Source organism: Podarcis filfolensis, assembly GCF_964270895.1.
Source record: "Podarcis filfolensis genome assembly, chromosome: 5".
Classification (NCBI taxonomy): Eukaryota; Metazoa; Chordata; class Lepidosauria; order Squamata; family Lacertidae; genus Podarcis; species Podarcis filfolensis.
In genome coordinates, this window is record NC_139608.1 from 38,827,313 (window position 1) to 38,841,465 (window position 14,153).

At 48.1% G+C, this 14,153-nt stretch overlaps 1 protein-coding gene across 20 annotated transcripts in view; it reads left to right on the forward strand.

Moving 5' to 3' along the window:
• Positions 1 to 14,153, forward strand: part of KIF1A (kinesin family member 1A) — a 119,355-nt gene that overhangs the window by 28,702 nt on the left and 76,500 nt on the right. For all 20 annotated transcript variants that reach the window (XM_083616195.1, XM_083616208.1, XM_083616206.1 and 17 more), the window contains exons 3-7: positions 4,531 to 4,607; positions 5,743 to 5,922; positions 6,700 to 6,765; positions 7,958 to 8,136; positions 13,483 to 13,594. In XM_083616195.1, coding sequence (XP_083472321.1) covers positions 4,531 to 4,607; positions 5,743 to 5,922; positions 6,700 to 6,765; positions 7,958 to 8,136; positions 13,483 to 13,594 — 614 coding nt within the window. The remainder of the gene's footprint in view (positions 1 to 4,530; positions 4,608 to 5,742; positions 5,923 to 6,699; positions 6,766 to 7,957; positions 8,137 to 13,482; positions 13,595 to 14,153) is intronic.

Here is a 14,153-nt window from a genome sequence, read left to right on the forward strand (position 1 = left end):
AATGGCTGTTCTGAACCAGTACTTGGGTGCAGCAAGAAACTGGATGAAGATGAATAAACTTATGTCAATCCAGACAAGATGGAGGTACTTTTGGTTTATCAACCGAACAATGCCCAGTCTGTTCTAGATGTGGTTGGACTCTCCCTAAAGCATCAAGTTTGCAGTCTGGAACTGCTTATTTATCCTGCACCATCATTAATTAAAGACTTAGGTAGCCTCTCTGTGGCTTCAAGTGCCTTTTATCAGCTTTAACTTTTATGCCAGCTGTGACCTTACTTGAATTTAGATAGCTTGGCCACAATTACCCATCCCATTTCGCCACCTGAGGCAAAATGGGAATCACTGCCTCCTGGCTCCAACCACTGCACCTCACTTCTTCTGCTGCTCCCTGGCTCTCACCAAATAAGGTGGGCGTCAGGGCACTCTTCCAAGAGTTGCTGCTCTCTTGGCTTCTCCACCCAGGAGCAAGGAAGACAAATGGCAACACTGCATGCTGGAATGCCGCCTCCTTGGCAGCAGAAGCGGTGTCCTAAAAATTGAAAGTGTGGTCACTTCAAAATTGCCCGCAATGGACAGGATACCCCTTCTGGTTCATGGGACAGTTTGCAGGGTTGAAGTGTTATAACGATAATTTGGCATAAATTCTCAACCCATCCCATACTGAGTTTGGTACTGAGTGGTGAAACATTTGTATGACAGCTCTGCAACGTGGGAGGGTGAAAAGCAATTATCGCTCTCTTTAGAAGTTTGTATCCTTTGCCGAAAGTCAATCTCAATAAGGTTTCTTTTTAAGCACTGCATTTTAAAAAAAGAGAGAGAGAAGAAGAGCATGTTGTTGTTTTTTCTATTTATGGAAAATAGCAAGTCTTTAAGAATTTAGAAATGTATGGATTCAGAACTATAGTACAGGTAACCCCTCATTTACAAATGTTCAATATGTGTGTGACCCCCAACACACGCATCACTTCGAACTTGGGAGTGACCCCAAACATCACAAAAACATCAAAAAGGGGTGGGGTGGTGGTGGCACAGGGTGTTTTCAGGCGTTTTCAGTGGTGTTTCAAATACACACACGCAATTTCACTTAAATGCATGTTGTCTTGGAACATAACCTCTGCATAAATGGGGGTGGGGTGGTTGCCTGTATTTCCACACATGTATGTATTTTTAAAATTCAGAATAAAATGGATGGTAAGGACTCCAGAATATATATAAATTATACATGTGTCTAAGAGTTCAGTATTATACTTACTGAACTATACAGGAAGCAGCAGCAGTTGGTGGGGCTGAGCAGGGTAGGGGAAGCCCTTGTTCACATGGCATCCCAAAGCAGAGATCTGAGAAGGCGATGGGCAAGATGTCAAGGAAGCTGGCATGGTACAGGCGTAGGGGCAGGAGCATTGGATTGGCTCCACCACTGTGCCCGCACCACACCAAACTCCCTTCCACCCAGAGGTGCCAACTTGAATAAAATGGGGGGGGGGGAGGTAGGCCCTGCCCTGTATCACAAGATGTGGCACATACACACCATTTGAATGGCAATGCCCAGCAACTTGGGAGGGGTGGCCCCTTCAAATATTTTATTGGCGGGGCCGAAGTGACCTTGGCTTCCAGGAGCTGGCTCCTCTGCCTCCACCTAATCCCTCTCCCTCATGTTTACCAGCAGCAGCCTCCATGTTGGCAAGCTGGGTGAGCAATGCCACCTCACCCCCACCCCACCAACTGATGCCAAACCTGTACTGAATTCTATCCCTAGCTGAATGTAAAAGCATTTTATGACACCCCGGTGAACTGAAAATGAACACAACCTAGGAATGCTTACCCACTCCTCTCATTTTCTATTCAGAGGTTATAGTAGTTTGTTTTTGTTTCATTGATTAATAACAAAACTCAACTAAAAATTAGGGTTGTATCCAACACTGTGCACAGTGGGACTTCCCTGTTGCTCTCCTCTGCCCAAGATCCCGCCAAATCTAGTTTTGAGGGATCCCCAACCCTCTAGAGCAGAATCTGAGGATGCACAGTGAGTTGCAGGGCAGAGGAGAGAATGGGGAAGTTGCATTGAGCAAGTGGAATGACAGCACTGGATGCAACCCAATAAAAATAATAATAATAATAATAATAATAATAAATCAAGAGTGCAATCTTATGTGTTCCTGCTTAGAAGCTAGTCTCATTGAGTTCTATGCACCCTAAAATGCAGACAGTTCTGGGAGAAAGTGGAATGAATTGTTGCTGGGGAGGGACAGACATCTCTCATGCCTTCTCTGACTCAAGGGCCATCCCTCTATAGTCCATAAGGAAGTGTTAGATGGCTGGTTAGCTAGTTGCTGTACATATGAGTCATGATAGCTTTCTGGCTGAATAATAAGGGTGAGTGGCTCACATTAAGGACACTCTGCCACTTGCTGTTTCTGACGTGTGGGAGACTCGTCATAGCTGTGTCTGCAGCTAGCTCTAGTAATTGGTGCACATAACCACTGACCTTCCCATGTTTGCTGTCAGCTATGCTTATCAGTTACCTCTGAGTCCCTTACATCAAGACTCATGGTTAATGACCCTTCTGTGGTCTTAAGAGCACTGCTTGCTACAAAGGCAAAGCTCTGCTATACACTCATTCCATGTCTCTCTACTCAGGCCAGCACTGCATTGAATGTTTTAGGCCTGTTTTGTTGCTGCATAGCATACCAGCAAAGAGAAGCACTTGGTTGCTGTAAATGGAGGCATACTGTTACTGCAGATGGATGTACAAACACTCCTTCCTATGTATGATAGGAAGCAGCACACTGAAACTGAAAGTCTAATGCACATGCAACAACAACAACAATAACATGATGTAGTGCCTACATTGAACAGCTGTAGAAAACAATATACAGAGTTCCTACCAAAGGCTGACTTGCCCCCCACATTGCGGGGGCACATCACATGATGCGTCACGTTACACGTCACGTTATGCATCCCTCCCCCAGCTGGCATGCAGGCGCTTGTGTGCTGGGCTGGGACCTGCAATGTTCCTACCCACAAGCTTCTAATCAAAAAGATAATGCCTCAAGGTTGCGGAATAACCTTATTTGTTTCCCTAGGCTTTTATGTGCATTCTAATGTATTAATGATTTTTAAAGTATGCTGTTCATGCTTTCTTTGTATTTTATCGTGCTTTTGTAAACTGCTCTTGAAACTTCTGCTGAAACCATTTAAATAAAAATAGCCCCCCTTGCAAGGTCAGGAGCTGTTTCCTTCCCTATCTGCATTCCCCAAGGGACATGAAACCCAACTATGCTGAGTAGCATTTGGCTGCTGACTCATTTGTAGGCTGTTTATGATCATGTTCAGTGGATGAAATCATTGTCCCCACCCCCTCCAATTTGCATTGTTGTTTTAAGCAAGTTTTCTTGTATTTTTATGTAAGCTGTTTTATGCATTGGAAAAACACCACATTAAAAAAATCTAAATAAATACACTATATCGAGCTGTGGATATTATGCAGTGGGAGCTTATGCATGTGATCTGATCCCACATCAGGAGTGTGTGTGTGTGAGAGAGAGAGAGGAGGGGGGGGATAAAAAGAAGGGCAAATGGATGGAACTGGTTCCATAGGTCTTTCCCATTGAATGGGCAGCCTAAAGACCCAGGAAGTCAGCCTTATTTCTGTAGTTATGTCATTCATGTGCGTGTCCCCGCAGTGTGGCATCACATCATGCTAAGGTCTCTTTGGATGTGAAGAGCCACCTGCATTGGCTGCGTCATGATTTACATTTCTAAACCAAACTGGTAATTAGAAATCATCCAAGAACTCATAGCAGCTGTAGATGGCTTTAATGGCCCAGCAGTCAACATATCTGCCTTCTGTGGGAGGATATCGCTGGATGGAAGAATTTAAGAACATAATAGTTGAATGTATGTCTCTGTGTTGTGGGGACTATATGCTTCATCCCAGCTTCTGATTTGATCCTGGAATGCCCATATTTCCCCCGCCATTGCTTCCCCCACTGAGCTCAGAGACGAGTATGGCAGCAGCCACGAGAGAGCTTCCATTGCCTCTCCATGGCCTCTCCACGGCTGCTGCCGCCGGCCCCCTCTCTTGGGCAGCTCACAGCGGCTGCTGTGATCCTTTGCATGCAAAATATGTGCTCTCCCACTGAGCTATGGCCCTTCCTCAAATATATTAGGTGTACAAGGATAGAAGAGACTCTAGTTTTATGCTTGAGTATTTCTCTAGCTATTTCTTAAGCCTAGTTAGTACTTGAAGGCACTGCCCTGCAGCGTGTAGCTGACTAGTTCACATGTTTCAAGAGGGGCAGGACTCTGTCTGATGTAGCCTGGCCTATTGGGGGATCCATCTGTGGGAGCATGTGGAGCACCAGCTGCCTGATAGTGAGTGCTAGTGGAACGTGTGCTCCAAATCAGTGGATTGAATGGCTTTAGGGACCTGGATGCCTCAAAGCAACAATTCTTCTATTGAAATGTAGAAATGCTGGTTGCTGAGGGTTCATATCATATCATGGTTTCTCCCTTTCTGTTTCTTCTTAGCTATCATTAACCCAAAGCAGCCCAAGGAGACACCAAAAAGTTTCAGCTTCGACTATTCCTATTGGTCTCACACAACAGTAAGTAGACACTAGACTACAACTGGGGATGCATTTGCTTTTGCATACAGTGGTACCTCGAGTTACAAATGCCTCAGGTTACAAACACTTCAGGTTACAAACTCCACTAACCTGGAAGAGTTACCTTGAGTTGAGAACTTTGCCCCAGTATGAGAACGGAAATCGTGTGCTGGCGGCACAGCGGCAGCAAGTGGCCCCATTAGCGAAAGCACGCCTCTAGTTAAGAACTGTTTCAGGTTAAGAACGGACCTCCGGAATGAATTAAGTTCATAACTAGAGGTACCACTGTACTATTAAGTTGGCTTAGCATTGGGCTTGGATTTTGAAGTTACTGCATAGTGAGATGCTCCTGAATAAATATTTGTCTAAAAATAATTCAAAGCAATTATTCAGTAAGTGGTTTTGAACAAGAAATAATTTTGAGGAGTAATCACAAGCAATTCATGGACAAATAGTGGGGAAACTGTGACTCAGCTGCTCTCTGTATTTGCACAGCTGGGTTTATGGGCCTTTTTATTTTATCTGCCTAATATATGCTCCAAAAGACAGGGAAGTGTTGAGTGCGGCATTGGAGATATTCATCAGGATAGTGCTGTTCAACATTACGTAAGCTGGAGTCAGATGCCTCAGTTATTACTTCAGGTACAATACTAATATAACATCAATAGAAATCTTTCTGAGACCCACCATGTCATAACAGTGGGTCAACTAAATATAGATCAAATATAGGATGATTATTATGCTGTACACTTTAGTGGAATTCATGCCCAAGGCCCCTTTGCTGCGTAGTTCTGCAGGGCAGTTTGAGTTGCCATTTTCCAAATGGCTACATAGCGCTATGCATTATGTCTTCTAAGGCTTGAAATAAATCGTTTGAGAAGATCCTCCTCTGCTGGAAGGCTCCAAATTCCATCCTGAGTTCTTATTTTTGCTTCCATAATTGCTCAGAAGTACTAGCACACACAAAAATATTCTGATCAAACTGTTCCAACGTGAGGTCGTATTAATTCTGAGATGTTTTTAGAATAATTCTTGATTAAAAAACAAATGAACAGCATGCCATGGAAAGGGGAGAAAAGTTCTCTTCTTTTCTCTTTTGATGCTTTCTCAGTATCCCTCATCTTTTTCTTAATAGCCTGAAGACATCAACTATGCTTCTCAAAAGCAAGTGTACCGGGACATTGGAGAAGAGATGCTGCAGCATGCTTTTGAAGGTTATAATGTCTGCATATTTGCCTATGGCCAGACTGGGGCTGGCAAGTCCTACACTATGATGGGCAGACAGGAGAAGGATCAACAAGGCATAATCCCCCAGGTAACTATAACAACAAGAGAATGCAGCTAGAAACTAACAAGGAGGTCCAAGAAAGGGATGTTTGGGGTGGAATTTGGAAAGTGAATAACTATAAGAAAGGTAAGGAGTGTGTGGAACAGTTAAGTTGCTGAGCAGCAATAAAGAGAGGGTGGAAGTCCATGGGCTCATCGAGAAAATGGAAAGATGTAGTACCACCTAGTGGTAGGTGAGTTAAAGGGGACACCAATAATATCTCTGGGAGGCCATAACTGAGTTGAAGAGCAGCAGCTACTGATTCAACCCATAAGGGAACCCAGGAAACCATGAGGGACGACAGGGAAAGAGAGAGCATGGGTGTTGGAGGGAGGATACATTTCATTATTTTGCGAAGCAGCACAAGGCTAAGGGCCTCTGTTGACACCTCTGTCCATCAGTTGGCTGAAGTAAACCATTGACTGGCGGGGAGAGAGCCAAGAAGGAAGGAGCAAATGAGAGGGTGCTCAGGCCTACTGGCTGGACAAGCAGGGCTTACCTGCCTGCAGCCTGTACCTTTAAAAGAGATTTAGCTGAAAATTTACTCAAAGCTACCAGAATTGTCTTTGTTTCAGTGAAGGGATGAACTTATATGTGGAGCTACCCTAGCTATATCCCAGCTATCCCAGTGACGTAGATTTTCTTGTTCAACAAACATCTAGATGGAAATCTAGGCAGCTGCCAGATTATTGATAGATTCTGAGTAAATGGTACTATTGTCATAGATAAATGCAGCTCTTTTTCTTTCCTTCTGATGTTATGCAGCTTTGTGAGGATCTTTTCTCTCGAATCAATGACACAACGAATGACAACATGTCATACTCAGTGGAGGTAAGAACTGGTACTTGGTCATAGTCCATACTTCCTTTGAGGCAAGATGGAATATAGGATGGGTTCTCTGAGCATGAATGTAAGTTGTATCAGCGTGTGGAAACACAAAGTCATTGGATTATGAATTGACAACAACAAAAGTTACAGAATAGTGTTCTACTAAATTCTTGGGTGACCAGGTAAAAAAGAAGACAAGACTCCTGACCTTTAATAGTTGTTTAGAAGAAAGGATTTCAGCAGCTATGGCTTTTTAATGCGAAATTCCCTTTTCTACACAACTGTTAGGTGAAGCAGCCCTGTCTTCTTCTTTTTATCTCTCCACCCTAGGGGTTCACCGTGTTTACTTTTAGGTACAAATTTAGTGGGCAGCAGCTGCCTTAGGGTTCACCCACACCTCCTTTCGCCATGCTGCTTTTCCCCAGGAAAGCTCGTAGTTTAGCACTGAATTGGAACAAATGGCAGTTGCGTTTTCTGTGGATTGCTGTTTGTTCCTATTTAGTGCTAAGCAGCAGGTTTTCCAGGGGGAAATGGTGGGGCAAATGCAAAACTGCTTGGATAAGCAGCAGTGTGGACAAGCCTTTAGTCAGCTTTCAGTGTTAACCTGATGATCCTGCACAGCTGTGCTCCCTCCTCCCCTTATCGGATGAATAATATGCAACTCTGCTCACAAAGCAGCTCCCTTTTGAAAATCTGCTTCCAGTGTTTATGTTAGCACTATCTGCTGTGCATATTTTTTTTTACACATCTGTCTTCAGGGTTTGAAAAGCTTGTGAAGAGAGCACTGGGTAAAAAGTGCAATCCAAAGAAAGTTTGAGCTATCAGTAGAACACAGAACTATCAGGTGCTTAATTATTTGGAAGTATGTCCCATTGTGTTCAATGGGCTTTACTCTCAGATAAGTGTGCCCAGGATTCTGCTTAATTGTGTTCCTAAATCCCTTTGATTTGTTTGTAGATTTTCTTTGTGAGCTCTTCCCAAAGAACTTCTCCCCAACTCACTGTTTAGAAATAATATATTGTAGGCTCAGGTCAGAGGGGTTTTGTTTTATTGTGTTCTGAAGAGATAACTTGCACTATGTGTGTATCAGGTAGTGTCCACAAGATGTGCCCTCTCCTATGCAGCTGTGCTTATGTTCAAATAGATCCAATTTTTCAGTGCATAATTCTCATTGTCTGCACACTGTGCCCCACAGGTGAGCTACATGGAAATATACTGTGAGCGTGTGCGTGACCTCCTGAACCCCAAGAACAAAGGAAACCTGAGGGTGAGAGAGCACCCACTCCTTGGACCATACGTCGAAGATCTCTCGAAACTAGCTGTCACATCCTACAATGACATCCAGGATCTAATGGACTCTGGAAACAAAGCCAGGTAAAAAACAACAACTGCAGGAAGGCCTACCTCATTCTCCCATGTAGTCATGAACATAATTGTTATTCAGAGCTCTTTCCACCAGAGGTCTTTGTGGCAAGGGGGGTTATTGGGGAGCTGAGGTTGCCTAAGGGGACAGTTGATGGTACTGGGACATGAGGACCCCTGTTATGTACTGAGTTGAATAGGATCCAAACTGCAGCAGCCTGATTGGTCCTAGAACAATAGGATTCAGAATGCAGCAGTCTGATTGGTCCTAGAACAATGCAGCAGTATGATTGGTTGGCAGGAACCACCCAATCATGCTCCAGATAGAAGAGAATCCACAACCTGATTGGCTTACAGTAGAATTCCGGAATTAGCCAATCATGTGCAGCCCATTGTGTAAATAATGTATATAAAGCAGATGCTTTGAGGGGACTTTCATTCATTCCTCCTCACCACTATGAGCTGAATAAAGAGCATGAAATCACTTTGCGACTCTGAGTATATTTCACTGGCGACGAAGGTGGGATCCCGCTGAGCTGACTGCCACACACAGCACCGCAGCACCGCCACCTGCCGCACCGCTGCCTCGCACCGTGTATCCAGGCTTCAGCTCCGGGACACAAGGAACTCAGAATGGCAACCGACAGCAGCTTCTCACCATTCAACCCAGCATCTGGAGACTGGGAAGCGTACGCCTCCCGTTTTACCTTCCTCCTAGAAGCCAAAGGGGTCACCGAGGAAGAAGACGCCAAGAAGAGGGCAATATTCTTCAGCGTCTGCGGAGAGGAGACGTTTGAAATCGCCCGGGCTCTCCTTGCGCCTGAAGACGTTGCTACATAATGGAACAGCTGAAGGGGCACTTTTCGCCACAGCCCTCAGTGGTGGCTCGTCGAAATGCCTTCTACGCAAAGCGGCAAGCCCCTGGGGAAACCATAACTGGGTTTGTGACCTCTCTCCGCCAAGCCGCCCGGTTCTGCAACTTCTCAGAATTGGAGAACATGCTTCGTGACCGCCTCGTCGGTGGCCTGAAGGATGAGAAGCTGCAACGACGCCTCTACGCTAAGAAGAACCTAACGTTCCAGGTCACTCTGGAGGAGGCCCTGGCAACGGAAGCTGCCGAGAGGTCGACGCAAGAGGCACGGCTGAGCCAGCCGTCCCAACCGAGGGTCCACCACAAAGACCTCACCGACGACTCAGGATCCAACAGGGAGGAGGTGCACCGAGTACAGCAGCGCACTCAAGCAGCCCACATACCACAGCTGCCTCGACGAGAAGGAGGGAACTGCGCAAGCTGTGGAGAAAGTCACAAGAGGAGGACCTGCCGTTTCCGCAACGCAGAGTGCAGGCAGTGCAGAAAATTGGGACACATCGCCCGTGTCAGGCATCAGATGACCAATCCAAGAGCCCCAGGTCCCGGGGCCCAACGCACCAAGGCAACTCGACGGAGCTCACGGACTTCCAGGTATACCAGTTGCCCCACCCCAACGTAGAGAAAATTTATGTAGAGGTACAGATAGAGGGGGCCCCATGCCGCATGGAGCTTGACACGGGTTCAACTCTATCCATAATCTCGGCAAGGACCTTAAGGAAACTGTGTCCTACTGGGGGTCCCAAGCTCAGGCCAGCCCCATTCACCCTCCGGGACTTCCAGAAACGTAAGGTCCCCACAATGGGGGTGGGGACCTTCAGGGTGCAATACCGAGGGCGGACGCGGCAACTGGACTTGCTTGTGGTCAAGGGCCCCTACATTAGCTTACTGGGATTGGCATGGTTTGGACCACTGGGGCTAGCCGTCACCGGGGTGAACCACACGAGCTTACAAGTGGACGTGGACGCCATATGCAAGGAATTTCCGGGGGTTTTCGATGGGAAATTGGGACAGTATACGGGCCCCCCCATTGCTCTACAGCTTGACCCCGCAGTACGACCGGTCAGGCTCAAGGCCCGCCGGGTCCCGTTCGCCCTGAAACCCCGTTTGACGAGGAATTGGACCGACTCGTGGAGCAAGGAGTGCTGGAGCCGGTGCCTAATGCCCCCTGGGAAACCCCAATCGTCACACCCGTCAAGCCTAATGGTTCGGTCCGCATCTGCGCAGACTACAAATGTACCATAAACAAGGCCCTCACGGCCCATGCATACCCAGTGCCAGTGGTCAGCCATGTCCTTGCCACCCTGGCTGGGTCGAAAATTTTTGGCAAGCTGGACTTGGCCCAAGCATATCAACAGCTGCCAGTAGATGAGGCCACAGCAGAGGCACAGATGATTGTGACGCACAGAGGAGCGTTCAGGGTAAAGCGGCTGCAATTCGGTGTCAGCGTGGCACCAGGCATATTCCAGAATCTAATGGACTCTCTACTTAAAGGGATTCCTGGTGTCACCCCCTTCTTCGATGATGTGTTGATTGCCGGGCCCACACCAGAGGAGTTTGAGGACCGCCTCCGCACCGTTCTGCACCGTTTCCAGACGGCGGGTCTCAAGGTGAAGCGGGAAAAATGTCTAATAGGAGTGCCTCAGGTGGACTTTCTGGGATTTATGGTGGACGCAGAAGGGGTCCACCCGACTGGGGACAAGGTACGGGCCATTTGTGATGCCCCAGCGCCCAAGAACAAGACTGAACTTCAGGCCTTCTTGGGACTATTGAACTTTTACCATTCCTTCCTTCCCCACAAGGCGGCGGTAGCGGAGCCCCTACACAGACTCCTGGACAAGCGGGCCCCTTGGGTGTGGGGCCAGCGCCAGGAGGCCGCATTCCAGGCAGTCAAGGACTTGCTTGTCTCAAACTCGGTCTTGGCACACTTCGACGAGAGGCTGCCGGTGGTGCTAGCATGCGACGCCTCGCCCTATGGCATTGGCGCTGTCCTGGGACACCAACTCCCAGATGGAAGAGAGGTACCGGTGGCATACTTTTCCCAGACACTCAACGCAACCGAGCGGAACTACTCGCAAATCGACAAGGAGGGTCTGGCAATCGTGAAGGGAGTAAAAAAATTCCATGATTTCTTGTACGGGCGGCCCTTCACCGTGGTGACTGACCACAAGCCGTTGCTTGGCTTGTTTGCCCCTGAAAAGCAGACCCCCCAAGTGCTGTCTCCTCGCGTCCTCAGGTGGTCAATTTTCCTTTCCAGCTACCAGTATGCACTGATTCACCGCCCTGGGAAGGCGATGGGCCATGCGGACGCCCTCAGCAGGCTACCACTACCGGAAACAGGCCCCGACCCAGCACCCGCACAAGAGGTTATGAGCCTGGAGCTGCTTCCCGACCGCCCCATTCAGGCACAAGAAGTTGCACACCATTCCAAGAAAGATAGGGTCATCTCCTGGGTCCTGGACTGGGTGTGGAGGGGATGGCCCAGCAGCAGCCCCAGGCCAGAATTCGCCGGCTACACAACCCGCAAACATGAACTGTCGGCCCACAAGGGGTGCCTGTTATGGGGAAGCAGGGTCGTTGTTCCCCAGCCCCTTCGCAAAAGGGTCCTCACAGCCCTACACGAGACACACCCAGGGGTAGTAAGAATGAAGGCCCTTGCCAGGAGTTACGTGTGGTGGCCGGGGATCGACGGAGAGATAGAGGCCTGGGTCAAACACTGCCAGGCCTGCCAAGAATCCCGCCCAGATCCCCCAAGGGCCCCAGTCCAGTCCTGGGAGTCCGCCCGAGCACCATGGTCACGCCTGCATGTGGACTTTGCTGGCCCCTTTCAGGGGAAAACATTCTTCATAGTGGTGGACTCCTACACCAAATGGCTGGAAGTCGCACTGGTACCGTCCACTTCTACGTCCGCAGCCATCCGAGTACTACGCAGGCTGTTTGCAACCCACGGGCTCCCTGACACACTCGTCTCAGACAACGGGACTGCATTTACGTCAGGAGAATTCCAAACCTTCACAGCGCAGAACGCCATCCACCACATCCGTTCGGCGCCATTCCACCCAGCCACCAATGGCCAAGCAGAACGCATGGTGCGGACCACCAAGGACACCCTTCGCCGCATGACGCAAGGGGATTGGGAGTACCGCCTTGCCACATTCCTTCTAGCACAGCACAGCACCCCCAGCTCAACGACTGGCCGGAGCCCCGCTGAACTACTAATGGGTCGGCGCCTTGCAATCAGATTGGACCGCCTTCACCCCGATAGAGCTCAGGATGAGGTAGTGGTGGGGGAAGGCAGGAACCCCCGGACCTTCGAAGCCCAGGACCCAGTGTACGCAAAGAATTTTGGGGCAGGCCCTGCATGGGTACCCGCCACAGTCACCAGGGTCACTGGCCCCGTGTCGTATGAGGTGCTAACAGATGGGGGACAATGCTGGCGCCGCCACTGCGACCAGATACGGCGACGATTCCCGGGAGAAAACCAGGAGGAGGAGGACAGGTCAGAGGAGTCCCAAGGGAACAGTGGGGCAGTGAGGCCCCTAGAGCAGCAGGGGCAAGCAGGAGAGGCAGAATCAGTAAATACAGAGAGGACCCGTGAGGCCGAAAGGACACCGGAACCAGGACCACGACTGAGCGAGCTGGTTGTGCCAGACCAAACAGCCCCATCACAGCCAGCATCCTTGGAACACGAGCCAGAACCTGAACCCCGGACCAGGGAACACCCCAGGCCGCAACGCACACGTAGGCCGCCGGCGTACCTTGAGGACTATGAATGCGACCTCCCGGGCAGGACTGGAACTTAGAGGGGAGGGGTGTTATGTACTGAGTTGAATAGGATCCAAACTGCAGCAGCCTGATTGGTCCTAGAACAATAGGATTCAGAATGCAGCAGTCTGATTGGTCCTAGAACAATGCAGCAGTATGATTGGTTGGCAGGAACCACCCAATCATGCTCCAGATAGAAGAGAATCCACAACCTGATTGGCTTACAGTAGAATTCCGGAATTAGCCAATCATGTGCAGCCCATTGTGTAAATAATGTATATAAAGCAGATGCTTTGAGGGGACTTTCATTCATTCCTCCTCACCACTATGAGCTGAATAAAGAGCATGAAATCACTTTGCGACTCTGAGTATATTTCAACCCCCTAGCAAACCCGTGGCCCTCCAGATGTCATTGGACTACAACTACTATAAATCTCTGACCATTGACAATGATGGCTGCAGCTGAAGGGAGGTTCACAGGTTTCCCATCCCTGTTTTACAGAATTGCTTAAGCACTTGAGCACTGTTTAGAATCTTAATTCCTGGACTCCTGCAGCCTGGACTCCTGCCTTGTCAGCCTTGCTTCCCAATTGAATGAGGCTTTTGAGACCTTGGAGAAAGACCTCCTTATAGCATTGGATCTTTGCAAGTAGAAAGTGAAACTTGGATTCCCAACTTAAGCAGAAATAGAAATTTAACACTTCACTGTTGTTCTTGCTCAACAGGACGGTGGCTGCCACCAATATGAATGAAACCAGCAGCCGCTCACATGCCGTCTTCAACATTATCTTCACCCAGAAACGGCATGATGCAGAGACTGACATTACCACTGAGAAGGTGAGTGTAGGCAGACCAGTAAAAGTTGGTGTTCCTGCCAGCACCACAAGAGGTTAGGGGTGGAATGGGTGCAGCCTCCTGCCACCTTCCTTGTTATAACTACACGGCCATGACTCAGCCTCTAACCTCAGCTGGCTCTTTAGCTAAACAACATGACTCAATGGAATGGGGGCAAAGATCATCATTGTACAAAAAAATGAGGTGAGGATAGCTTGATGGGATTGCTTAGAAAACGAACCTTCTATTCTTTAATCTTCCTTACATTTTCTTTGCAAAGCCCTCCATCCACTATTGAATTAGACTTGGGTCTGGGAATAAAAATAATAATCAAAATATGCTCCAGCTTTGTGTTGTCAGAACTTCCACCAAAATATATGAATACTAGGAATGTAAAAAATAATAATCAAAATATGCTCCAGCTTTGTGTTGTCAGAACTTCCACCAAAATATATGAATACTAGGAATGTAAAAAGAGTGGGATCATAACAAAGATCAATCTAACCCAGCAACCAGATGTCTTCAATAAGCCTACCAGCAGAGCTTAATGGCAGTAGTCCTC